The 27,743-nt window shown below is 40.1% G+C and overlaps 1 protein-coding gene and 1 long non-coding RNA gene across 2 annotated transcripts in view; one reads left to right on the plus strand and one right to left on the minus strand.

Moving 5' to 3' along the window:
- Positions 1–224: 224 nt before the first annotated feature.
- Positions 225–4,013, plus strand: LOC132907972 (uncharacterized). The gene is made up of 3 exons (XR_009658285.1): positions 225–329; positions 3,470–3,769; positions 3,857–4,013. It is a non-coding gene; the product is annotated as an uncharacterized LOC132907972 (long non-coding RNA).
- An 11,926-nt stretch (positions 4,014–15,939) lies between these two features.
- The window catches only part of LOC132908071 (protein groucho-like), an 86,997-nt gene continuing 75,193 nt past the window's right edge, over positions 15,940–27,743 (minus strand). The window contains exons 9-13 of the mRNA XM_060961699.1: positions 26,293–26,436; positions 23,531–24,078; positions 20,095–20,370; positions 17,694–18,297; positions 15,940–16,891 (exon numbers count right to left, since the gene is read on the minus strand). Of these exons, the coding sequence (XP_060817682.1) occupies positions 16,784–16,891; positions 17,694–18,297; positions 20,095–20,370; positions 23,531–24,078; positions 26,293–26,436 (1,680 nt within the window). The 3' untranslated portion in view covers positions 15,940–16,783. The remainder of the gene's footprint in view (positions 16,892–17,693; positions 18,298–20,094; positions 20,371–23,530; positions 24,079–26,292; positions 26,437–27,743) is intronic.

Raw genomic sequence — 27,743 nt, forward strand, 5'->3', positions numbered from 1 at the left:
TATTCCACGCTCGCCTGCCCTCCATTTTGCTTGCTCGAGTCCCTTGTCTGCCTCGCCGATCTGCGACTACCGTATGTGTCGGCTGCACGGCTATCTCACAGGCTTCTCTTCTCTCCTTTTTTTCCCCCCTCTTTCTCGCTCTCGTCCGATCTTCTCCCGCTATATACGCGTATGATCGTGTTGTTCCGACGTCGTCGTAGTCGTCTTCGTCGTCTTTTCCGTTGTCTTCGTCGCCGCTGCCATCGTCGTCTCGTCGTCGTCAAGCTCTCTTGGTCGCCGACGTGTCTTCGTGCTGCTCCGTACGATAGACGCGTATATACCTACCACGAGTAAGTATGTACATGCTTGCACGTATACAATGGTGTGCAACCGTACATATACACGGATGACATACTGAAATATCTATGTGCTCGTACAAAACGTGGTCAACTGTGGACGCCGAGAAAAAGATACAGGGAATAGGACCGTACAGTGTTTGCCCTATATGTAACGTAAGAAAGACAGAGATAGCGTTATACGAAGGAAAAGAACAAGCAAAAGGAAGAAGCAGGAATCGCTATGAGAGAAGATAGAGAAGAAGTAGAAGGAGAAACGAAGCGTAAATATTAAAAACAATCCATCAATTAGCGTTAATGCCCGAGCATTAAGCGAGACTGCTGCTCTCTTCTCGCTCTCCGCGGAGACACGTGTTCGCGTATAACTGTGTAACGGTCACACGAACTTCTCCGTCGCGCATCTATGCGTATATGTGTACACACGCGACGACTGGTAGGTATCATTTCGGTTCGTTAGGCGCGGCCTGCTGTCGTATAGGCGTTACGCAGTGTACATACGTCGTGTGCAAGGTATACATATGTAAAATGTACACACGTGCGGTTGCACTACGTCCATCTGTACGTACACATGTATGCAGCCTCTATATGTACGTACACACGTACGAAGCTGTGTTAGGCACGCCTGGATGCGTGCGTATGTATGTACATACGTGTGTAAGTGACATGTGCATATATATATACATACTCATACGTATTACATGTACACGTATATATAAAGAAGTCTGGCCATCGGTTGTCGATGATTCGTATCGTAGAAACGTTTCCTCTCGTTGGCTAGCCGCCTCGTAAACGACTGGACGATTATTCGAACGGAAATACCGGATCAGGACGAAAAGCCGGAATTGAGTCCCACTTGCTTTTCTTACCTGGCTGAATAGCTTCTTCGGGTTACACCTGTGTATACCTAGGTGAGTCAAGTAGGAAAGGAAATGGAAATCCGTTAGGCTGCTGCTAGACGGTACGTGATTAACACGCATTCGTGTTTATTGTCTGTATTTTAGGGATTATGTCGGACGCAATAGTTTGCCTCGATGCAATAAATACTTTAATTTTGGTAAATTTCATAAAGTTGTAGAATGGGTGCAAATAAGAGAGAGGAAAAAAGAAATAGTTTGGGAAAAATAATAATAAAACAAGAATTTGATGAAAAACAGAATTTGGTAATATAGAACGTTTGAAAAAATGTACTACCACAATTATTGAGTTCTCATTTCTAATAGATTAATATGTGTATATCAGCGTGTATGTATATACGGATTTGTATTTCTTTGTGCAATTTTCAATACAGTTTTATATAATATTTTTATTTTCTTCTGTTCGATAAAGTTATTGACGAGTAGATCTATGTGATTATTCGTTATTGGAAAGAATTGCGTGATAAGTATAAACGTCAGAAATAAAAGCGTCACTGCTTTACATTCATGGATAGAAATCCGAGAGGTATATACTATAAGGTAAGGGAAAACCCTTCTTGAGATAGCGTACATTCACACGTGTATAGTACGCGCCGATGACACACGCGATACCTCTATTTTCTGATTTATTCGAAGAAGTTTTTATTTCACTTGAATAAGAAATTGCTCGTTATATTCTCGCAACTCCGTTTTATTCGCAACTTTTAGTCGCAGACCATACGAAATAAAATTTTGTTCAAAAAATTTATGTCAAATTTTATTTCAGTATAATCGTATTTTAACTCCCTTTATTTAACATTAAAAAAAAGATGTATTCGAGATATTTTATTCGAACCAAGTTTCATCCGAAAAATTTATTCGAAATTTCACTCGTGTTAGCATTTTATGCGAATAAAGTCCAATTTCGCTGTGGGGACAGTGAGTAGAGAGATTCAGCCGATTTACCAGAGAACAACCGTTTCGTGCATTCCCGAGACAGTTGTCGTACCACCGCTGCGATTAGGTGTATTGTGGAGTTCACGAGTTTTGGCTAATCGGGACCATTCTTCGAGCGAAGATTAAAGGAAAATCGTCCTCTGACTTGAAGTTTTACGTGTTCTCTAGTGCTTCTCACGTGCATGTATGCAACTATATGATTTGAAATAGGAATGGAAAATTAATGGAAAATTCAACGATACGTGAAATTTATAATGTATTCGTATACAAAAACGGACCATTCTCTAAATAATCTTCTATCTCGTATATCAGAACGCTGGATGTAAATTACAAAGTACAAAGTTAGCACGCTTACTTGATATACAAGGTTAGTACGTTTACTTGATATACAAAGCTAACCTGTTGACTAGTAAAGACAAGTTAACCTTTGAACTTAATAATTGATTTATCCGAGGATATTCCGGTTTTAATGCATCGTTACATTGCTATTACATTCTGCTATTACACGTACGTTATATTATATTCATATTTTGAAACGTCAAAATAGATCTAGCTAGATTTAACCCGTGTTTTGTTAATGTTTAATTCCACCTGAAAAAGAAGTTTCTATCTGAAAGGCGACCTAGTTAACAGGTTAAGACAAGGAACGCTAACGAAGGACAATCATGAGCAAGACGTGAGATTTTGAAAGGAAACCGAGCTTGAAAGGTAGGTAGCCGGTATAAAGTATAAACGAATTCTAAAGGGCTAACCACAATTATGCCAACTTTTCTCTTTTATCATTTATGAAAAAGACGACTTTAAATATTGAAGATTCGAAATTGTACGACTTTGTTTTATTTTTAAATCGTAAACTTTCATAAGAAAAATCAAATATTCTCCTACAGTTTCATTATAAAAAATATTGCAAATTATACGCATACATAACGCATAAGAATTAAATAAATAATAAAATAAATAAAATAATAATAACCGAAGCTTCTTTACTATATTTTGAAATTCGCATAGCAAATCAAAATTCCTGTTACACTGTAAAATCCTCTCGATTGTCGATAGATACATAGAATACAATTTTAGAATACAATTTACAAATGGAAAACTATTTATTAAAGTCTTCCATACATATATACTTACCATAAACAATATTTAAGGAATTGCTGGTACCCGCACACGAACACGCTGAACCCAATTTCTGCAGCGATCAGTAGCCTCAAAAATGCCTTAAAACAGGAACAGCTCGTTACATGGAACATTCCTGCCTCTTGATATTTTCTCACGTTACAGGTGACCGATATGTTTTCGTTTACCGCGTGGCCTGCTACGTATACGTGGTTACGTGGTCGCAATCGTACGGGACCCCGTGAAAGGATCTCGTTAAGCCTCGCCACGATCGTATTTGGACTTTTTCATCGAATAAACGGTCCACCGGGATCGCATTAATATGGAGCCCCGACGACCGGTATAATTAACTCGTCCACAACGCTTATTTATTCGATCGGCCCGTATCGCTATCCGCGTAAAACAGCCTGTCAAACGTGGCCACCGATGAACCTGTTCCGCGTCGGACTGTGTCGAGATAATCCGGTAAGACGTTTAGCCAGCATGTTGGTCAGTTTTAATCGGGATCATCCTGTATCACCAACATACGTTTCTGTTTTGCTGATTTTATAGGATGGGGCTCCTGATTGAAACGCGTTGAGACGCGCAGGTGCTTTAAATACGACAGCATTAACGATAGAGGCATGAAATTTGCATCAAAGAAATTTCAATGACAAGTATATAAAAAATGTATAATGCAAGGAGAAAGAAAAGTTTTCATTCGTATACGAGTCCCTTATATTCGTTAACCATTTTTGTTAACGCGCTTTCACCAAATAAGTAGATTCTCAAGAAACGAACGTCTTACTTGTATATGTAAATTCATCGTTGGTCTATTGCAAGAAGATGACGTAAATGATATTAAATTTTAAGATAAACTACGGCAAACAAGTGCATTAGCAAAATGTTACTAATTTCCAAGAAGCATATACAAAAGATATTCTACCCTTTCGAAATCAAAATTCTCGAAATCCCGCTCCTAACGATCACCTCGGGTTCATTCTTCTATCATCATATACAAGAATCTATTACGAATTAAAGGAACCACTGCCGTCCCAAAAAGGGCGAGCAAATTAATAAACGAAACCCGAAAGAAAAGAAGACGAATAAAATAAAAATAAAATAAAATAAAAGACGAAGGAAATAATGGAGCCTGGAACGAGGAAAGAGAAGAAAGGAAAAGAAGAAGGTGTGGGAAAGAGGCGAGGTTGGAGCATTTGATAGAACACTTTGTGCCTCAAGCGTGGCCAGTGCAACGACATGCATCGGCCGCAGCAAGGGCGACATTATCGCCGGTTGCACACACCGCGCGGCTGCGGATGGTGCGGTATGGTGGTTAGGGGCGGTTAGGGCAGTGCACCACAAGGGTGGTCAAACCGCAAACGAGACCACCGTCCTGGCTATCTGCTATCTGGATAACCACCGCCGCCGCCGATGCCCTCCGCCTCCGCGTTCGCCTCCTGCACACCTCCGCCTCCGAAATGAGAGAGACGGGCAAGGTAAAAGAGACAGAGAGAACGACATCACGTTACCGTTTCCACCCACCGGGTCCTCGTCGTCGAACCGACGATACCCGTCGACGTAACGCTCGCTTATCTCGCTAATTTCGAGCCGATCGATCATCGAAACGCTCGTAAGAACGCGTTAACGAGCTGTCGCGTCTCCGCTTAGTCATGTCGCTCCTCTCTCTTTTCTTTTTATTTTATGGCACACGCGTTCAAGAGCGGACTTTTTTCTTCCCTTTTCTTTTAAGCTTTTCTTTTTCCAGCGTTTCGTTCTGTGAATGGGCCTCCGGTGGCACGAGACAAGAAAATGTTCACTTGTGCCGCGTGAACGAGGAGGATCGAGGAGCTGATACGTGGAGCGTTAACGATCTCCTTGGGTGGCACGGTAATTACTTAATGCCGAAGTTTTCAAGGCTTTTTAAGATGCGAAGAGAGGAAGAATACGTTTAATCGCGGTGCTATTCGACTTCTTGTGCAGAATTGTATTGTCGTGATTGCCAGTTGTGTGTTTCGAGTGCACTTTTTATCGCTGGTTTATATGACTCGAAGAAGCTCTCTTTTTGTTAATAAGTACTTGTTGCCGCTGCTTTTTGGAGGGATGTGTAATTTGTTGAAACGATGGTATGACGAGATATGAAGAATTGGGATGATCGTCAGTCCGCTTATGTGTTATTAGGAGAATTTAATAACGCACAATTTCTGCCATTTTATATCTAGACTGCATAGTAAAACAGCTTCAATATGTAATTACCGTAATTAATCCCAATCAAAAGATACCAACTTCCAATCATCGTTATCCAAAACTCTAATTTTTCTACCTTCTGTTCTCGTCAACATGCAAAGTCGCGAATCAACGAAATCCTCTGACAACCTCCAATCCTATGTCGCGTACATCATCTCCCTATTCATTCGACTAAATACATCTATCCAAGATCACAGGACCTCACTAACGAAACGATATCCGAAGCATCCTTAAAAATCCGTAAAACAGAAATTAAATGTTTCCCATTCCTCCGAAAGAACAAAATCAGCAGCCTTTAATTTCAATTAATTTCAAATCTACGTACGTATAGGTCGCTTCATATCCATCGAGTATCGCAAAACTGATCCACGACGATCGTCGTGGAGCAAGAACTATCGAGCAAGGCGATTTTCGCTTCGCTCGATTACGTAAATCACAGGCGTCCGTTTAACTAATCTCAACGAGAGCAACTCTTATTTAATCGATCTCGGTTAATCGTCGATCTTTATCGATCGTCCCTATATCCCAGTCTTAATTCGAACGATCCCTGTACACGTACAACTCATCCCCTTGCATACTCCTACTGGCTGTGATTTCACGCGAGGGAACGCCCCAAGGGAAACCGCGAAGTACGCGGCGGTGTCGCAATTTTTCAAGTGGAACGAAAAAAACCACTGCGGCGGTGGCTGAGTTTTTGCGGCCGGTCGGCGATCGTAGACGCTAGAAGGAGAACGAATAAATTGAATAGCCCAGGAGGGGAAGGGTTTCTTTGTGCAAGGTGCGAGGATAAAAATCTCCGGTCGCCGTGTGCAATTACCTTGGCATGTAATTGCAGCGATTCACTCAGCTGCGCCTCGACCAAGCTGCACGATAAATTCCTCCTTCTTCGCCTTCCTTTCTGCCCTCCTCCTCTTACCCTTTCTGTGCTATTCGTTCTCTTTCCATCATTCTCTCTCTCGCTCTCTGTGTTTCGCTTTTTCTCTTTCTGGTTTCGTTTACGGCTACCGAGAAATTTAAGCGCACCACGGCTCATCGGCTAAAGGGGCGCCTGTATATTTATGCGACGCACAGAGGGAGAGTGCAGCAACGTTTTATGCCCGTACACATGTTTAGCTGCGTTTACGATCCCGCGAGCCAGCTGCCGTTTTACGTGGATCCCTCGATCGTTTCCTCGTCTTTTCCGAGGACGAGCCGCGCGTTTCTAACCTGCTAAATCTGCTCTCCGTTTGCTGCTCATTTTAATCTTTTACCGACCTCTAATTCACGCGGTCACGGGCTGCTCCAGTTAGGCTCGATCGTCCGAGTAATTGCGCCTTTGCAAAGTTTTTAAGGAGATCAGTTTTTCTGTTTCGATGCGCGTTACAGTTTCCCTTGGTACTTTTGCATTAGATAATTCATGAGTCTTTCGGATTCCGCTTATTTTTTCTCTTTATTTGTCTTTGTTAACACGTTGGTCACCCAGCGTGACTCGGCTAAGTTTCCTGCGGGACCCAAATCCGACCGCCGGTACGCAGAACGTAAATAGAGCGACAAGCGGGAATTCATTGTTTATCGCCTTCGATTCATTGTAAAGAAAAGATTATTTAGTTCTGAAATGAAGAAAGCGATAAGCTTCCCAGCTAGAGTATTCCGAGGGATCTCATGGTAGATATCTCAGATTTATTTAGTCGAGAAGCATACTTGTGAGACTTGCATCAGTGATTTGTTCATCCTCAAAATGTTCAGTAAACAGCGTGAAAATATATTTGAAAGTGAGGAGAGTAGTCATGACGAAGTCTACAACTATTACTCAAAGTGCCCAAAATCATCTCAAATGTGTTTGGAATGTTTTAACAAATGTCATACGATATAGCATAATGTAATATTTTATGAATATAAATTAATAAAAAGTATGGTATAATGTGCTTATAATATTTTTATATCCTATATTTAATTAACTCGAGCAAGAAGAGCGTCACCCATACTTGGGTGACGAGCCTCACGGAAGTCACATATGGGTGACGTGGTGACCAACGTGTTAAATGGATGGATGTAGCATAACAAGATCAGAATCCACCGGGTATTTTGAGAATGGTGTTCGCTTGTAATATCGAGTTCTTTGTAATTGATGTTATTTTGGAATACGAGAAGGTATTATTCGATGCCATTGCAGAGCAAATAATTTACAACTTTAGAATATATAATAATAAATCGCATTATATTAGACCTGCTGCAATTAAGTCAAAAATAATTGAAATAACATTATGATACGTTCGTATTCACTTTAGACAGATAGACAGAGAGAGAGGGGGAGAGGCAGAGAACGAGTATTTATAACATTAATATCATTTAAGAGCACTAGGAAATTATTACTGTGCTATTGTTGAACGTATTTTACGATCCGCTACAAGATGCGATAAAAGAAGATATATTTCATATTTCTTGAAAGAAATGCCAGTAACCATCCCATTCTTTTTCCCTTGAAAAATTTTCTTCCCTAATTGTGAGAAACATGAAAATTAAAACGTCGAGTTACACGTATTTCTCAAACAATATCCTTCCTCGTATTCAGAGACAGAAGATTACCAATCATTCTTGTTCCGATAATAATCAACAATAATGTTCCATCGGGACTCTGCTATATTTTATAATTAAAAGATGTCCAATATAAATAGCAAAAGCGTTTCTCACAGAGAAAGAATCGAATCGAAAAGGATACAACTTCGAAGAAAATATTTCTACGTTCAAATTGCAGGCAAAATGGCGAAAAAAAGAAGAGAAAAATTGGCGCCCCGTTTCGGTGTGCCGTGCGCGTTGCTCGTTAAACGATTCGTCGGTGGTATTGAAAAGGTAAAAAGCGGAAGTCGAAAATCCATTATGCTTGGACGGCCGGGAAACGAAATTTCAGCGTTATGGACACGCAGGGATCGCAATATCGGAGCCGAGAGAGCGTTTCTCGCGCGCTTGTTTCGACACGCGCGAGCAGCTGCACCATCCGCTGCTGTAGCAATTTTTGTCGTTGCATTAACACCGCAGAAAAACAACCGCCACTGGGGCTGGTTACGTTTTCATAGGCGCGCGTCACCTCAGCTTTTCGCGGTTTACACGATGGCTCTCCGGCCAAATGCGTGCGTACGCGTGTGCGTTGTCGATGTACACGCGTGAACAGTGTGAACGCGCTCGATCAACCGGCGATATTTGATTTTTGTAACTGAAAAATCGAGAGATTACTTGGAAACTTTTAAACTGCCGGAGGTAGAAAACAGCTGGAACAGTAGTTGGCGTGTAGGTGCGCCTGTACGGGCCGTGTAATATCTGTGCGTTTTTGATGTTACGATTTTTTTCTAACTGGTCCGTGTACAGATATGTACGGCTGTTTGCGTGCTCCTTTGTGTTCATTCTTTCACGTTATTTTTCTGCGAGGTAGAACAATGTGTTGTTACATTCGTTGCATCTTTAGATGGATACAAATGTCAAATGTTACGTGATTTCGTACTTGATGACTTTGTCTTTTGATAAGTCGACATTAAACTAAATTTTATTTTCTTGCGTTCTAATTTTGCCACGTTTTCAACGTCTGTATCTATTTATCAAGATTAAATCTTTTGACTTGTGAGATGTATGATACTCCTTAATCAATCTGCTTTGGATCAGGTTTCTGGCCAAGCAAACGAATGGTTCATTACATTCGTTTATAATATGTTTGACAAATATCATTTGTAAAAATCGTAGAAGATACATATATATGGATAGGCACATATATTTAAAACACATACGATATATGTACACATATTCTTACCCCACAATGTTCCAATTTTTTAAATTGATACAAATCTCAATCCTTTTCTTACCGTAGTATTACCAGTTTGTACAGGGTGGAAGATTAATAACCGAATAGAGAAACGTCGGATGGAAAAGGTCAAACCGACGTTGATAATTTGAGATAGCTACAATGTTGCTAGAAAACAGAATTGTTTCGCAATACAGCGAGTACACAAGGATCAGATGCAATTCGTAAGTAATTGGTCACGCGTGGCATAGTGTAACAGAAGAATGCAAAAAGGGTCTGACAGTGCAGTAGGTTAATCGATTCCATTGCGGAAGGCGATCCTTAAAAGGTCAACTCGTTCAGATCGACAAAAAGGAGCCTAGTGTCTTCGACTTCTTCGAGACCGCTTCGTGATCGGTTCGCAGAAAACGATCCTTTTTTTCTCTCATTCGACCTCTCGACTCGCCAGAGTATCCTCGACGATCTCTAATGCATGCAAATCGCCATAAATCCCAAGATCTTCGAGCTTTCTCCAACAACCCGCGAGATAGATTACATATCACTCGGTTCTCCGCATTTTCTCAAGAGATGATCACTTTTATCGATCGATACACCAAATACAATAAATAGTAAAGACTGGAACAAAGACCAGAGAAATAAAGAAATAAAAGAATGGTCAGTGAGTGAAATGAAATACGAAGATCTTGGTCCACCACAATCATCAGATTGCGGATGCAAATGAGACCTAAGCAAAGATCTGTGTGTTTCGTCTATGGAATATTGTAACTGTGCTACAGATTTTCATACATTTGTGGGAAATTTGAAGGTGCAAAAGTGTATGAAATATCTAAAGTGTCTTTTGCAATGTTTGGTGTGTAACAAAATTTCTATCTACGTTTGATTACGTTTATAAAAATATGAATTTGCATAAATATCCCCACTCTATTTTTAGTGTTTCGTGTTCCTCTGCATATCACGCGCACTCTGTATATTTCTGTTTCTTCAAATTCCCCGTAAACGCATAAAACTGCGCGGTCTAATAAGTATCCTTGACGCGAAGATATGAAAAAGGTACAAATCCGCAAGAATCTTCGTGGACTCGGTTCAACGTCGAAATTCATAGCACGAGACACGTGCGTCTCGATTCCGCCGGTCCGGAGACCGGTAATTTTCTCCTGTATCTCGCTTTTCACGCGGACAAGCGTGCATATTCCCGCTGCGAGCTGCTCTCTCGTGTTTGCAGATATCATGGCCCATCCAAGGGAGATTGCACTCGCAGGAGTAACGAAGAAGGGTATATCATACGGAAGACCAACACGTACTAAATAGAGACAGACTCGTAGCAAAAGAGAGAGAGAGAGAGAGAGAATGGAACAGACGAAACAACGCCAGAGAAACAACTACTACATTTCTATACACTATACAATTACATTTAAGAGAAGTGAGAAACGCAGACCTCTGTAATTCAACTTTCTATAATTTGAAAATCTCTATACGACTATGATTCTCTTCGTTTCCTTCTGCCTCAGTGTGAAGCCATTCGCTACTAACTTATATGGAATAATTTACCACGTATCCAGATACGTTCTTTTATCCGTATAACAATCATTTGCAGATACGCACACACGCAAGGAGGCCTACCTTCTACAGATCCAAGTTTACTTGTATAAATCAAAGTTTAATCATCGCTGCAACGTAGTAGATTATATTAGGTCGTGCGAAAAGTTTCTTTCCTTTTATAAGAAAATAACGTGTTGAAGTGGTCACACCCAATAGACCTCATAAAAGATATAACTTAGAAAAAAAACGAAGCTGGCACCCCGCTGGGGGTAGCCGCCCACATGCTATATTATTTTTTATTTATATTTTTTTTTTCTTCACCAACAAGATATAACACTTTACCAAATGTCCGCAAGGACAAATTGTAAAATAACCAAAATGAAATAAAAAAAAAAAAAAAAAAAAGTGGTCACCGCTTCTAAGAAAACTCTGCATCTGGTCTTTTAGTTTTCTCAAGCACTGAAGCCATCGACAGCGTATAGACAAAAGACTGGGACGAAGACAGGCCTTAAACTGTAGACAGGCGACGATGGGATCAGGGTTTTCAGTCATAGGGTAACACTGCTAGCCTGCGGATCTGGATCAGCTCAATTATATTCCGACGTGTATTTACACTTCAGTATTTAAAATATATTTTCTACCTTACAATTTATCCACGCGTTCCTTTGTAATCTAGTAATCTCAACATAATGCACAACATTTTTCATTTTATATTATTTTATCCATTTACGTATGATCCATTTTCTTCTATCAAGATAATCACAACGTTTGACAGATTAGGTTTCGCGTTTGTATAAAGATGCGTTGTTGTAAAAGAAATGTCTGTAAAAGAAAGACAACCTAATATATGCACACGTACACGGTCGTATCTTACGATAAAAAGTCGTATTTCAATCCTCACTATGCTCATTTCGCACGCCAACTATGTAACTCGAATTATATATTTCTCCTGGAGTCATCAAATTCGCCTTTCCTGCAGCCTCCACAATTCCACAGATATGAACTCTTATCGACCTGTGAAATCACCAGCTTACGAATCCTGCCGATATCCTTCTCATCTTATAACGCTTACTGTATTCGAAAGATATCTGCACAACTCGAAGATTCTGCGGCGTGAAGATGCGAGGCTCGACCGTGTAACGCGGGAATGGAATGAAAGCACGCGAAACGGGCAGAAACAGTGCGCCTACGTGACAAAGCTCGCAGAGCATAGATACTAGACGTAGTTCGTTAGCGATGGACCGAGCAAGGCAGAGAGTAGAGAACGATAGAACTGGATAGCGTGGTATAGCGGCGGCATAAGGGATGAAGAGCGCAAAGGGGTGGAACAGAGAGGCTTCTACACAGGGGGAGAATGGGATAGAGACACCGTTGCCGCGTTTATTAGTGTCCAATTGTGACGAGAGAGGCGCAGGGTAACACGAAAGCGAGCGCGTGAACTCGCTCATTTGCGTGCCTGTTAATTTGCCACGTTTGTGTGAGCACCGTGCCGCGCCGCGGCACGCACAAGCCAGTCCCCGCCAATGGACAGAGAGAAAATTAGCGCTTTGAGTATGGGTGCCTGACCGCCTGCCGGCCAGAACCCAGCTCTCTCGGACCCTGGCTTGCTCGCGTCGCAATGCGAGAGCGCGTGGTGGACGCGTACGTGCACGTCGACTCGCGTACCAACGCCTGGGTGGTCCCCTGCGGTGCGTCGGATAAAAATCGCCCGACATTCGACGCCTCGTTTTCCTTTTTGCGCCTTTTTCTCGCTTTCTTTTTTCTCGCGCTGCAGACGCGACGAAAGCGCGTTGCGCTAGGTGGCGAGCTTCGTCTCGTTGCATTTCCATGGACGAGCGTTCGATCTGTAACGGGTCAAGGTTCGTATCTTCGATATCAAATCGCAGGGAGAGGAAAAATAGTTCATCGAGGAAAAGAAGGGAAACACGGATTGCATGGAAAATAGCAGCGCTGATTATACGTAGAATTGCGAAATTATTCTTAAACGTTGAATGTTGTTAAATTTGTGAAAATCAATTATCGAGGTGTAATGTGTTTTGAGTTATCGTCTATTTCGTATTGCAAATACCTTGCAAGTCGGAAGGTACGTAGCGTCGATGAGGGAGGAAAGTGGATTTTTCTGAGAAAGCTGGAAACTTGGATTTTCTGCAAAATTTTGAATATCTTTTGTATGACGATGTTGATGGAATAGAAGTTGAGAAGTAAAAGTTGCATCAAATTAATTATCTGTCATAAACATTCAACATAAACTTCCGCTTATTATTCATAATATTTTCACGTTACGAGTACGCAAGTTTTTTAAAACGTCAGTGGTCCGCTAATCGATGTTATTGCGATCATTTAAAATGATAAGAAATACAGCTGTTTTTATTCGACAGGTTTATTGTCTTTATTTTATCATCCCTGTACTGATTCCCATCAAGTAGTTAATAAATATTGATTTCTACGTGTGTGTTTAACCTGTCCGTTTCAGAAAGAAAATTCTATCAACGATACGTATTATCAAATTCAGGAAGAAATAATCATGCAATTCATACTTTGCAGCTGATACGCGTAAAATAAATATTCAAGTTCCGTAGAATAAACACACGAGCGAAGTAGAGACAAAAAGTTCTCTTCAAAAATAAAATTGACTGAACAAACCATTAAAAAACTTCATACTTTAAAACTAACATACTTATATACATATGTACACTGTACATAAATCGTTTGCACAATCTTTGTTTATGCAGAGGTCCGCGCACATCGCGCGTCTTTTCACCAAACATAATCGATCGACCAATCGCCGAACCTTTTAAAACTGGTTTCTCAAAATTCAAAAACTTACAAAGCTCGTCTCCCTAACGACACGCTATAACGAAAAGAGTACGCAAGTCGTAAAGACTAAATATTCGAACGATACAACGAGACCGTGGAAAACGATTCCATCGTTCTCGTCGCGTTATGCCAGTTAGCCCTGTTCCAAACCGATGTAGAAACAGCGAACGAGGAGGGATGGAAGCCGTGACGAACGTACGACACGGTATACACGAGCGTAAAAGGTACACGGGTTTCCGCGAAATTGGACATCGACGCGAAGCGTAATAGGACAGAGGCTCGCGGCACGGATAGCTCAAGTTACTGGCGGCTAACGATCCCGAATGATAGCGGTACGCTCCGCTTATTACGCCGTTACCCGTCCGTTTTTACGCGTAAAATGGAGATTACACGGTGTCCGGGTACGATCACGATCGCGATCGATCAAGCAGTCGCCGCGTGTATCCGTTTCTGGAAATACACTGTGGTGTGTAACCGCGGTTGTTCGCTCGTTGAACGAGCGCTCGTGCGCGTTTGGCGCGTTCCACGTGGAAAATGGTGTATCTAAAACGAAATAAAACGGCCAGGATCCGTAGTAGGATCTTCGGACGAGACAGTACCGATGCAATGGAATGGGCGGAGGGCGAGAGAGACGGTCGATTAAGTGGTTACGTCGCGTTTGACACGATCGAACGGACAGACTTGCCCGCGCCTGTTAATCCTCTTACCGCAGAACACACTGCACCGGTGTAAACGATTAAAGCGATGACGCAAAAGAGAGCGAGCCAGTAGTGGCATGGAGAGAAACGAAGGCGTTGAGTAGCGGTACAAGAACACCGGTCTTCTGTACTTGCTAATAAAACGGCGGAGAAACGAGCAAGCTCGCGCCAACGAATAAATAAACCTGCGACCAGCTGTTCGCTTGCCCGTTCACCGAATTAACCGTAATAACCGATGCATTTAGCCGCGACATTCAAAACTTGTGCACGAAATACCATCGTCAATTCGCTATCCCCCACCCGAAAACCTTCTCCCCCACCACTTTTGCCACCGCCACCGGCGGAACTCCATCCGTCCTGCCGCGCCGCATATCATTACCATGCAAATACGCTTGGCGTGCGGCAAAGCCCGTGTAAAATCGCCCACCCTCTTTACCTTGTACCCTGCTTCACCTATACTCGTATTCATCTCCCTCCCACGCAACGCCGGTTCTCTTTTTCACCTTCCTACTCCCACACCGTGTCCGCTGTCCACTCGCGATTCCACTTCGCACCAGCTACCCAGTCACATATGCAAAACGTGCCACTATTATAATAACATTACGCCGATGAACCTTCCATTGAATATGCGCTCCGCGATCGTGGATTGCATCGCTAATTATCTACCGGGTGGCGTGATTCGCACGGGGCTCGCACGATCGCGATTTCGAACGTAACGCACGCTACGTTTCATTGCGTATACGTACGTTTCATATTCTTTCCTTTTTCTATTCGTTGTTTTACTACCATCGCGTAACAGTCGTATCTTTCTTCTTCTTTTTGTTAGTTGTACAGCAGCGGCTGTCGAGTTCACCGCAATTCGTTTGCCGTGGAAATCGCGTGAAACGCGAGGAACGAAATGCCGTCGCTTCCGACGCGTATGCGGTTGCGTTATACTTTTTTTTTCGCTCCCTTTCCTTTTTTTTTTTTTTTTCATCGACGAAACGGTGTCGTAATTTTCGCGACACGATACGCCAGCGTTGTGACTAAATATTGTTGACGCCATGCGTCGCTTTCTCTCTTTGTATCGGTCCTCTGGCTCTCTCGATCCACGTTGACTGCCGCCGCGCCGTTGACACGTTTATGGGCACGGAGGCTCCGGGGACCAGGGCCGTGTGACGACCCTTGTTTTATATTTTCAGTGACGGGCGCCGGCACGCGTTCGTTAGTCCGTTCGGCCGCTTTCGAATGTTTGCGGCGCGAAGTGGTCTCGCCGCGCGTTCATCGGTTTTTATATTACAACCGTGGCGAGATAATATTTGCCCGCGATTTTCGTTTCATACCTACCCTTGCAACATGATAAACCCATGCAGACACGCGCGTGCGCGCGCGCGCTCACGCTCTCTCGCCGCGTATATGAGGTTATTTTTTCCCATCGAAACTCTATTTCTCCGCGTTGTTTTTTTTATACCAATCACCCCCTACCCTTTTCTGTAAATACTCTGTTTTTTTTCTCGTTTCCTTTGTTTTATTTTCGCTTGTTGTTTTTCGATGACGGTTCATAGGATTGCAGAGTCGAAGGGAGAGGAATGAATCGGATCACCGAGTTCGTTATCGAGTATCACTTTTTATTTAATCGTCTCTCGTCACGATTCTGTTATTATTCTCTAAGCCAGACAATATTTACAAATTTTTTTTAGTTTCTCGTGTGTTTATGTTCCCGTGTGCGTGCATGAGTGCGTGCGCGCGCGCGCGCGCTTGTGTGTTGTATGTGTATGTGGTATCTTTTATTTTTCATTACTCACGTTCCGTCTCACTTTTAGGGGACGTAGAAAAATATCATGGTATACTTAAAGACTGAAGTATGTATATATAATATATATAATATATATACGTATATACAAAATGTACAAGGGGGAAAACGCGATACGAATGTCAGTGTTTGTTTTTAATTACTACGCGATCCCACCGCCCAAGTGGCGGCTGTACGCGCAACGAGCAGAACGAACTGTTTGATTTTCGAGCCTGCCGTTTTAGAGACGTTCGTTTCTTTCACGAGAATTTATCTTCTCGTCGTAAGAAGGACAATTCGATCGAGGAACGAAACGACGTCTTCCATTTCCGCTTCGTCTGTTTCTTCGATGTCGCGAACGTGTTTCAAAGTCTCTTACGAAATTGCTCGAGCAATATAATTTAATCGCGTTTCGTTTATTTCCATCGAATTCTTTTATTCGTTTCACGCGTTTCTAATTTCTGGTTCGTTCGGCTCGTTTTCATTCTTGCACGGACCCTTTCTTCACCAAGAGCAACAACAACAACAATAACAAGAACAACGGCAACAAACGTCTCTCGTAATATCGTATAAGAATTATGTACACCCACGCCAACGGGAGTCCTCCAAGTCGGATGAATACGTTCGGTTGTGGTGTTCGGTCGTTGCGGTTTCGTCGTTCAGTACATCACCTCGTAGACTGTAGCCTTTTTGTCACCTGAACCAGTAACGATGTACCTGTCGTCCGCTGATATATCGCAGCTGAGCACAGATGACGATTCCTTCGACTGAAAACATCGTAAGATGTGTCCTTCGTGAGTTAACTGGTTGTTAAAGAATTGCGTAAAAATATACGATGCCAAGACTTATATTCCAATTCATATACGTTTCTTTCCGCGTTCTTTTTATATCGAAACAGCTTGGTCATCGAAGAAATCGTGCAAAATATAAAGGACATAACGATTTGCATTACAAATCTTATTTCCTTTTTGCATTATTTTTTCTTTTTTTCTTTATGATGTAGTTAGAAGCCTCGCTCAATTAGAATTTGAAATCTGTTCTTTCGCGACACATCGTTTTTTATGTTATAAATGATATACGATCTACGTGGCAAGGAGTAACCATGACTCCGATTTAGACGAACAAACCAACTCGCCATTGACAATTTCCGCATAAAATATCCTAGTGCGTATTCAGGGAAGTCGTGGAAACTGATTGAAAAGGCACTCAAAACACAGAAGATATAAGTAATTTAAAAAAAAAAAAAATAAAGCAGAACCTTGGCATATTATTGTAGAAAATTATTCCAAACAGATTAATTCTATAATCGAAATAAGCAAGATTGACTCTGCAATTAAAATACATCTTGTATCGTAAAGAAGCAAGATTAATCGATCTCCTATAACTAAAGTACCTTTTTTCTCATAAATGATCAAGCGGTTGGCTACTTCTACGCAATGGCCTAGGTACTCACGTTCATCGAATATAACACATCGTACAAAAGGCGAAGATGTAGAAATTTAAAAAGACAAAACGGTCAATGAAGAAACAAAAAATCAAATGAAACTACCAAAACACAAAAAGGATTACCTGGAATATCGAAGCTCCGTAAGGCGTGCGCCACGCGTTTAGTAGATTATCCTTGCCAGTGGAGACGAACCACTTGCCGCACGATGCGAATCTCAACGACAATACACAAGACTCGTGCAGGTGTAGCTGATACTTGTCCGGATTGGAGGCGTGCAACACCTCGACATTTGAATTCTCCATTCCAACGGCCAACCATTCTCCCGTGGGACAGTAGCCAAGAGAGAATATCTGCGAGGTGAAGTCGTGTTGCTTGAGCTGTCTGCCTTCTCGGAGATCCCACGAGCGAACCGTGTTGTCCAATCCACCGGTCCACAATTTCGAGCCATCGGCGGAGATGTCGATGCAGGACGCGCCATCCGTGTGACCTTGGAACTGTCTGACCAGAGTCTGATTCTGAAGATCCCAGACGGCGATGCTGCCGTCGCTGCAGCAGCTGAAGCAGACCTTCGAGTCCGGTGAGATCGCCAAAGCGTAACAGGCGGGGGCGGCAGAGATTAACTCGGCCTTGATCCTTGGTGTTGGACTCGCCAGATCCCAGATACTCAGCCGACTAGCTTCACCGCCAACTATCAGCGTTCTGCCATCCGGTAGCAATTTTACTGACCTGGATATAATATACGTACATTTCGTTATATCGTAGGTAGCTTTGGTTCCAAGTTTTCGGAAGTTTGTTTCGCGCTTGTCTGCGCTTGTTTCGTTCGAGCAAGATATCGAGGAACATGTTATTCGTTGGTTTCCGCAAGACTGTACCTTCTTTTTCTTTTGGTACAAGTATTTCGTTAAATTTAGAACAAAGTTTTCATAGATTTATATCTCTGCCGAATCGTAATATCGTTTTGCGATATGCAACGAACAATTGTCGTAGTGTATCTATTTATATCTTCACCGACAACGCTGAAATCTTCTAATCTTTTCATCCCTTTGCCCAAAATTAGTCTTTAAATACTGTGCGTTACATGATAAGGCAACTTTGCCATAATATGGCAACCAGACTCACGGTCGCCAACAAGCCGAAAATCACTTTACAACGAGTTCATTCGCACAAGTGTGAAAATCCGCGCGATTCGATCGATCGACAAACCAAATCCAGTCGAATATTCCGTATAAATAAAACGTTGTGTGACTGCAATTCATTCTGGAGATGAGGCGACGCGTCGCGAATTCCGCTCGTTTCGCTCGGTTTGACAGGGTTTTAAAAGTGGTAATCATTTTTACGCGGTGGACCGTGTCGAAATCGGGCGGACTGCAGCGACCGTGATTAGCAACTGTGACCGATGGATCATAAAGTACCTTTTAATGCAGAAGAGGAGCGACGAAGGGGGGATGAGGTAGAGCATGCATTACCGGACGAAATGTATTAAATTTGCCGGTGGCTCGAGCGTACGTTCAAAAAACGCGGCGGGGCTTCAATTACCGGCAGCGTATCGCGAACATTAACAGTCATATACGAGCGCGATATTATACATGCGGCCATATTCCAACGTTAAAACGTGCATCCAGCGCGAAATGTATCGTGAAAACGTCGCGCTGTCTCGTTTGTTCTATGCAAACCCGACACTTCGCTGCGATTTTTCGACGTTCCGTGCAACGAATACATCGAATCTCATTATGTCGATGTTTCGTTCGCTCCTGGCCATCTTTTCCCCTCGTTCCCCTTTTGTACGCCGTTCCGATTGATTCGTTTGATTCTGTGCTGATTGTCGGCCTGCTTTTACGAAATAAAACGGTGTAACTTGCATAATTTCGTTCGTGTTATTGTAAGAGCGTTTCCCAGGTGTTCGATCAAATTAATTCGCATCGCTGGTAGAATCTCGCAATTGTTTTATTAAAAAGAAATTGCTTCATTACGTTTTATAGATGTTTATTGCGTTGTCTGCGTGTGTGCTTCGCGTGATTTCTAAATCGATTCGAACATCTTCTGCAGTGCGATTAATAATATATAAATGACAGAATACGTAAAGAATAGAACGTCATAAGCGAGTCTGATATTGAAAGTAATTAAATTCCAGGTAAAAATATGCAGAAAGACGTGTATGTAATTAAATTACTTGTCGTTAATTCATAACGTATGAAAACGAAGGGTATAATAGAATTTGAAAATCAAGTAGTCACGTTAGAATATCCAATTCAATTAAGCAAGAATACTTATGATCGGTGGTGCTGAATTATTGACATTTCTACGTTTACCTGACCAGCGAAGTAGTAAGTATCTTTCTGTTCGTTACATAAAAGTTTTCATTTCAACTAACGCAACCTCATACTTTTCATAGTTCTAACATTAGAATGTTACATACGCGGAAAACATTTCTCCTCCTTTTAATACTAATTGTCAGCATAGGAGATAGGGACGACGAAATAATTGAAAAGAGTAGAAGTTTAAAAATTTCAGAGAACCACTTACCTGATATAGTTGTCAGGTTGTAGACAATCGAGCTGGGAGACCGACTTGGTGCTTCCTGTACCGCCCTGGCCAATGTCCCAGACCTTGACGCATCCCTTGCCGCCAGTATACACATATTTGGTCGGATTCGAGATCGTGACAGCACACACGACCTCCCCGTGGCTGAGGGTATTAATTTGCCGTGCATGACGTGGTATCCCTTGTCCGCTGAGCGCGTCCGGTGGGAAGGGCACCGGCTGCATCTGGCCCTCGCTCGACACGTGGAAGCTGTACGCGCTGAAACATCCAGAAAAATGCGACTCGTGCGGTGAACACGCGTCTGTCAACCATCCATTCGCTGTTCCGCTCGCTGACACGTTCGACGCGACCCGCGCTCGGGCAACGATCGTTCAACGAAATTGGAGAAGTTAATCGAGAGACAGGATTTTGCCTGATTTTGGTCATCAGACTGACTTTCTTTTTTACTTCTTTTTTTTCTTTTTTTTTTTTTTTTTTTTTGGTTTTGTCGCTCTCCGTTTTTGGGAAACTGGTACGTGGATTTAAACTACGGGCGCTAACACGAGCGGAACGATTGGGAAGGGATGACTTTTTTCGTAGGAATAGCGCGTAATATTTTGTAGAATTTAATGGAACGACTGAGGAATTTAGTTAACACTGCACGGGCAAACTGAGTGAAAGTGTAATTTGGATGTGACAAAGGGCGCGAAATTGGGGGAAAATGATTTTTTTTCTCCATAGGAAGGTTTTATAGAATTTAATAAGTCGGTTGGGGAATTCGATTAATTAACGTCGAATAGTCAAAGTAGTCTCTTTACGTGCAAACCTAGTTTTCTTATTTTTTCAGGCTTTCAACAAAATTTAGAAAAATTCTCCAACGCTGATCAACGTTCATATTTCGTTATACAATTTGTAAGTTTGTTAAATCGTGTGTTTGAATCTTTTTCGATAGCGATAAAAATTCTTTCGTAAGAATTTATCGACTTAACTTTGCCTATGGAGGATTAATTAACGACTTGTTTAATAAAATTAGGATGTAGTTTTAGGATATTCTTGTGGTATTTTTATTCTACGAAAGAGGCTGATCCTTTCAGTATTTCTCATAATGAAGTATTTCGAAAATAGAGAATTTATAGAAAGAAGAAAAAACACCGAAAAATATCGCTTTTCTCGCGTTCACCTACGCATCTTATCCGCCTAAAGTGCATTAAAGCGTTCCATAAATAGGATATGTACATACTAATTGCACAGAAATCTCGCATTCCATCAATCTTTATCTTGAGCATTAATTATACTACACTGGCATCTGCATTTTAAAATAAAAATATCGATAACGCGTCGTATTTTAACCGTCCGTGGCTACAATAAACAATAGCATTGGTGAATCTTCGTAGCAAACAAAGCCGTAGATAACGAGCCCCGGGTGGCAAGCAGACCGAATATCAAACAACGTTAACAAAAACCGTATTATATGGATGTTCGATTTTTCATTAAAAAATATAAAGCGTATATTTTTATTGCTTACCAAGAATCGTTAGTATCGTTCCATACATTTTTTTTTTTTTTTTTTTTTTTTTTTTTTACAAAAAGGGAAATGAGAAATCGTAAATGGAAAATTGTATATTGGAAAGTTCCACTTTCTACGTAGGTAATTTCGAATGGTTTATTGATTGAGAGATTATTATCGTCACGACGAGTAATTGTGTCAAATACATATTCCCCCTTAATAATCCTCGATTTAAGGCTTCAGAACATTTAATCCAATTATCTTATCGCGGAACGTTCTGTCGAATTTTTATAATCTGCTTCGGAAAGCAAACAGCTTCGTGTCGCTCAGCCTTCGCTTATTCCAGATTCGTTTTCGAAACTGCTTATATACCTTACATAATCGTGTATCGTTAAATTTACCACTATCTCGTGGTATTAGCTATAAGATAAACGCGACACATTGTTGTTCGTTTCATACTTTTATCGGTTTAAATAATGAGATTTGACTTTAGGCAGTCTGGTCTAAATACGCTATTGAAAATAATTAAAAGGATTTTTCTGTTATTTTGATCTTTCTATCGACAACCATCAATTTGATTGTACCTTTTTATAAATAATCGTCGTAAAATTAATCTTTATCACAGTATCGTATGTAATAGGAATTAATCTACGAAGCCTAGAAGACTTCTTTGTACGATCCATGTAATATTATAAAATCTTTCGATAGAATCTTCCATAGCGTGAATAATGGTGCGTGAATTAGATTACGAGTATTTTTTTTTTTTTTTTTTATTACAATTTAAATACGATCGAGTTGTAGTAGGAGAAAAAAGGATATTGTATATATATAAAATTTGAAGTTATTTGAAAAATATATCACGCATGATACGTTATGAAATATTTATGGCAACATTGGTTGACAAAACGCGCAGTTGGTATTGGGAAAAAAACATTAAATGGTCAGGTGCTCGGATGTTAAGAACTGAATGCATTGTTGCAGGAAAATGTTTTGAAAAGTATGAGCTACGTGTGGAATAAAAGAGAAACAATTTTCATGATTCATTTTTTATATTTCAAAAATATCATCTTTCGAAAACACCGACGAAATATTTCTAAGCGTGTAATTATTTACATTAATTAGTGCATATTACGTTCTATGTAAAAATTAATATTAAATATCGGCGAGAATTTAATTGATCGCAAATATTGGCATTAACAATTCCGACATTAGTTCTCAGCAGTTTTTACTAATTTTGAGAACTAACTTAAAGTAGAACTCCATTTATCCGAACTTGTTGAGAGATAAAAAACAGTTCATGTAAGTAGAGTTCGTACAATAAGAGTTTACCAATTCTTCTCGCTACTTACTATTTTTCATTTACATAATAGTAGTTCACGTTCAGATCGGTCATCATTCAATCGTCAGGAATTCAGATAATCCAGCGCTGACTAAAATTTCGTTTCAATAAATAATATTCAGATCAATGGAATTCTACTGTACTAAAAAAAACTAACAACGTTCACCAACTTAACCCTTTCGCTGCTACTGTCTTTAATTAATTGCGAAAAATCTATCGTAAACATAACGTTACTCGTAACAAACGTACTTCTGACTTTGAAAAAAGAAATGCTTGATCAACGAGAAGATGAATAATCACAGGTAGAACAGTCATACTAGCAGCGAGTGCGTTAAATTTACGAACTTCGCGATTAGACGGCGGATTTTTATCCGATATTCGTCCTTCATGGAAAATGAACACAATATGCATACAATATGCAAAAGTATGTAAAACGTTGGAAATACGTTATTCCTTTTAATATCTAACAGACAAGACCAATTTTCCTTTAACTTAAAATTTCTTTAATCGTATTCATGAAAATAGAAATTTGCATAAGAATCCGCAATCTGCTCACGATAATAGGAATATAGAAATTGCATATGTCTACTTACGGTTTGCCTCCGGGTACTCCAACGGATCCCATGGGAGCTCTCATGGCAACATGGGGATCGTAGAGCTGTTGAAGCGAAGGTGGTGCTCTAGGCGCCACGTAGCCGTTATAACCACCCATCATGTCGACATGAGGATGCTGTCCAGCTGGTGCCAGATGGTGAGGCGGTGGGCCGGGAGCGTAGTGTGGCGGATACGCGCTTGGTACACCGGGAGGCGGTGGTCCCTGAAGTAGCTTCGCCGATCCCGATGGTTTCAAACTGCCACCGATCGCCGAGCCTGAGGTCGGTGTCAAAGGCTTCGAGATCGGTGTCGTTGGTTTCTCTCGTTCCTCCATTTTCTTGGCCGACGGTGTACTCGCATTGCTGCTCGTTCCACTTCTTGGTGAATGTGGCGGTACATCTTTCTTTGTCTGAACTCCGGCACCTATCGGTGTTACTTTGTCCAGACCGTTCTCTCGGGGTGACGTAGTACCGTTTACAACCGGACTCGTTGGTCCCTCGCTGGCATCGTCCACCACCAGGTCCTGATCGCTTTTCTCGCCGTCACTCTGCACAGATGCGATGGTCGATAGGTTATTTTGCCATTCGTTACGTTCTTACACGTGGCTGGGTATAGTTCAAAGTTACACAGGGTGTTCAAAAATATGTGTTCAAGACTTTAAGTGTGTTTATAGTATTACGCATTCTTTGCTCTTCTGGATTTAAAAAATCGACACTGGTCATGCGATCGATCCTTTCCACGTAAAATCGATTTTTATCATTTACCGATGTTCCAGTTTCTTCGTTGAATGTAAACAAACGGATCGATTCAGCAGTGTGTCGACTTAAGATTATCAACAGAAAATTGCTACTATTATCAACGGGCATTGCTTCATAGACGCGAAACGAAGTAAAGATCTTTCTTGTGCAGCAAATGTTCCATGTTTTCATCTCATTGCAATGAGACGCTCACATCTACTTGAGCACTAACGTAGTGGATTATGATTTATTGGATGGTTCTATTGAGCTCAATCTCGGTGTTTACGTTCAACGAAGAAACTCACTCACAGCATTGTCGTTCAGCGAATATTCGTAAATAATAAAAATCGGTTTTGCGTCAAAAGCATCGATCGTAGGATTTATGTTGACTGGACACTATTTGCTGCTTTTGCTGAGCGATATAAACTCTCGTGCTCTTTTTTTAACGCCTTGTACATATTATCGGCCTAGTTCTTAACCGTTCTAACTCCATTTTTCAAGGAAATGTAATTAATCAATTCATATAAAAAATGCGAATTTGTGATAATACGATGAAAATTCTACTTAGAGAGCGACAAATATTCGTTTCTTTCAAATCCTAACTCCACACAGTAGTGTCAAACTTCATAAACTTTAAACTTAGTTTCCTCAGTTTGCAAAAAAGTAACGGAGATAGAACGTTTAAGAACTGAAACGATGATCGATGACCTATACAGCGTTGTAGAAACGAGATTAAAATTTAGTATAGTAAAGGTTGAAGTTAAAGGCAGCATCGATAGTTATTACACATTTTCATTTTACATGTGTACACGTATATAGTTGTTTTTGTCCTAATACAGAGCTAAGATCGACTCCAATTTAAACACGATACGTATCATATCAGTTGGAAAAATACAAAATTTGATATAACATCGAAAGGATAAACTTTCAAGGCCTGTACCTATCAATACGATATTTTTTATTCTTCTTGTTGAATGTTATAAACTCGTAATATACTGATCTATTTCTATAATACCTTACTGCATATAATGGTATTATATATCATTTTTACTCAAGTTTATTAAAATATATTCTTGTGACATTTAGGATCCTTCAGAAGATCCTCAATATATAATTTACTGATTATCTAAAGTTGTAATTTGTGACGTCTGAATGATTCATGCTAGCCGGGGAATTTAAGATGACTTGGTTTTTCGTTTTATCGAAAGACTCGCTGAAAGTTTGTTGTTCACGCTGAAGTGTGTTTGAGCTTGCACGGTTTGTATCTAAGTTACATATTGGCGGAGTTAATCGGTGTTATCTTGTTTGAAGTTTCAATCACGGTTCAACGTTTCCTTCGTGCCCTATTAGCATTGGAATTATAACGGTACCTGATGCCAATTTCATCAATGTCGCTAATTAATTCGTAGCCTTATAATCGTTTGATAAAGGAATCAATCAAAAGCAGATACTTGATCGATTATCGCGATAGATAAGGAATCTCGAACGTTTATCATCAATATCCGTAATGAAAAGCATCGTATATGTAAAGTTACAAGTTTTCATTCATACACAATCAACGTCATGATGCAAACACAGAATATTCAAACACGTATTTTATCTTAAATAATTTATTCGTCAGATAAATATAAATAATATATAGGAATCATGATTCTGATTTTGTTCGTTTAATAGCATTTCATTTTTGTTTATTTACATTTCCCCAGTTGAAAATTATATCGATCGTACGTATAACGTGATTTATGAAAATTTCGAGGAAAAATTTTAAAACGATTAATATTAACTGCTTTATTTAAACACGTAGAAGTAATCTACAGTTTCAACAAATCTTTTTGATGTACGCTCTATCCTATGTATATCTTTCATTTCTCGACCCCATTTCTCACTCTGACTCCATTTCCCTGAGAATCACAATTTTCTAAAGAAACACCAGCAAAACTGGGTCGAAAATGAACCGAGAATGGTCGCGAGATTACAAAGACCAACAAGCTTAGCAAGAACAATAACATAGTGCAAACACTTACATGACCGATGTCCTTGTCCTGCTCCTTCTTCATCTTCTTGATGTGCATGGGATGGTCATGGTGATTCTGAGAATGATGGGAATGATGCGTTTCCTGTGGTGTGCGTGGACGACTGTATTTATCACCGGGCGATATCGAGCTCCTCTGTAACGTGACGAAAATTACGGCTCTCGTGACGCTTACTCACTACTCACGCTCGTTTCAAATAACGCGCTATAAAATGACGCGAGAGATCGTCACCGATAATCGCGTTTCGATCGTATCTCTTGAACTCGAAGAAAAAGAAAAAAAAAAAAAAAGAAAAGAAAAAGGAATATATTTCCAAATGACGTTTCGATCATAGACAATTTTTACACGTTATGTGTACGTACAAATACACTTTGATATCACATTATCCTTTTAAATTTGACACGATTGCCATGATTGCGTTGAGAAAATTTCAAACTAATTTGAAAATGTACGTAAAAGCTACAGGATATTAGTACAAAAAAATATACTTCGAAGAGATTATAAACGTTTAAACATATTGAATAACCTATTTGTTGATTATTTCAAAAATTAGTATAATTAGCGTAACTAGTCGTCTTAGGTATATAAGTGTTAGTCCTCGAAGTTTTATAAGGAAATGATCTGTTCTAATGGAATAAAATTATAAAACTAATATAATATAAATAATAAATAAAACTAATTTGAAAATGTACGTAAAAGCTACAGAATATTTAGTACAAAAAAATATACTTCGAAGAGATTATAAACGTTTAAACATATTGATTAACCTATTCGTTGATTATTTCAAAAATTAGTATAATTAGCGTAACTAGTCGTCTTAGGTATATAAATGTTAGTATTCGAAGTTTTATAAGGAAATGATCTGTTCTAATGGAATAAAATGGATCATACATAATTCAATAAAATTCTATGAAACAACGAATGTTTTGCATCTATTATTTCCTTATAAAACGAAAGAAGCTTTTGGGACAATCTAATATTAAAGATGTATGGTCTCACTGAATATCGAGGCTCATTAACATAACGCACATTTGTTTCTTTAAATACTTTTATCATCTCTGCGAGATATACCTACAGGGTCCATCCCTATGACGTGTAAAAACAGACACAAAGTGATTCCATGTGGAAAAATAAGAAAAAGACGTAGAATAAAATTTGTGCATCCTTTTATTCTAATTTTTAGTCCAATTTTTTCTAATTTTAATATTCTATTCTATATATATATAATATATATATATTTTTTAAAATTAATATTCTAATTTTCGAGAGAATCAAGTTTGAAAATTTATCAAGTATATCTATATTCATATTATTCATATTATTCATATAGATATGTACCAAGTATCATCTATATTTGCATTAAATATTTTCTAACTTCCATGTACATTTTCAAATGTTTGAAACTTTTATCACCGTAGTAACGATAATCCTATCTCGTTACG

Source organism: Bombus pascuorum, chromosome 1, assembly GCF_905332965.1.
Source record: "Bombus pascuorum chromosome 1, iyBomPasc1.1, whole genome shotgun sequence".
Classification (NCBI taxonomy): Eukaryota; Metazoa; Arthropoda; class Insecta; order Hymenoptera; family Apidae; genus Bombus; species Bombus pascuorum.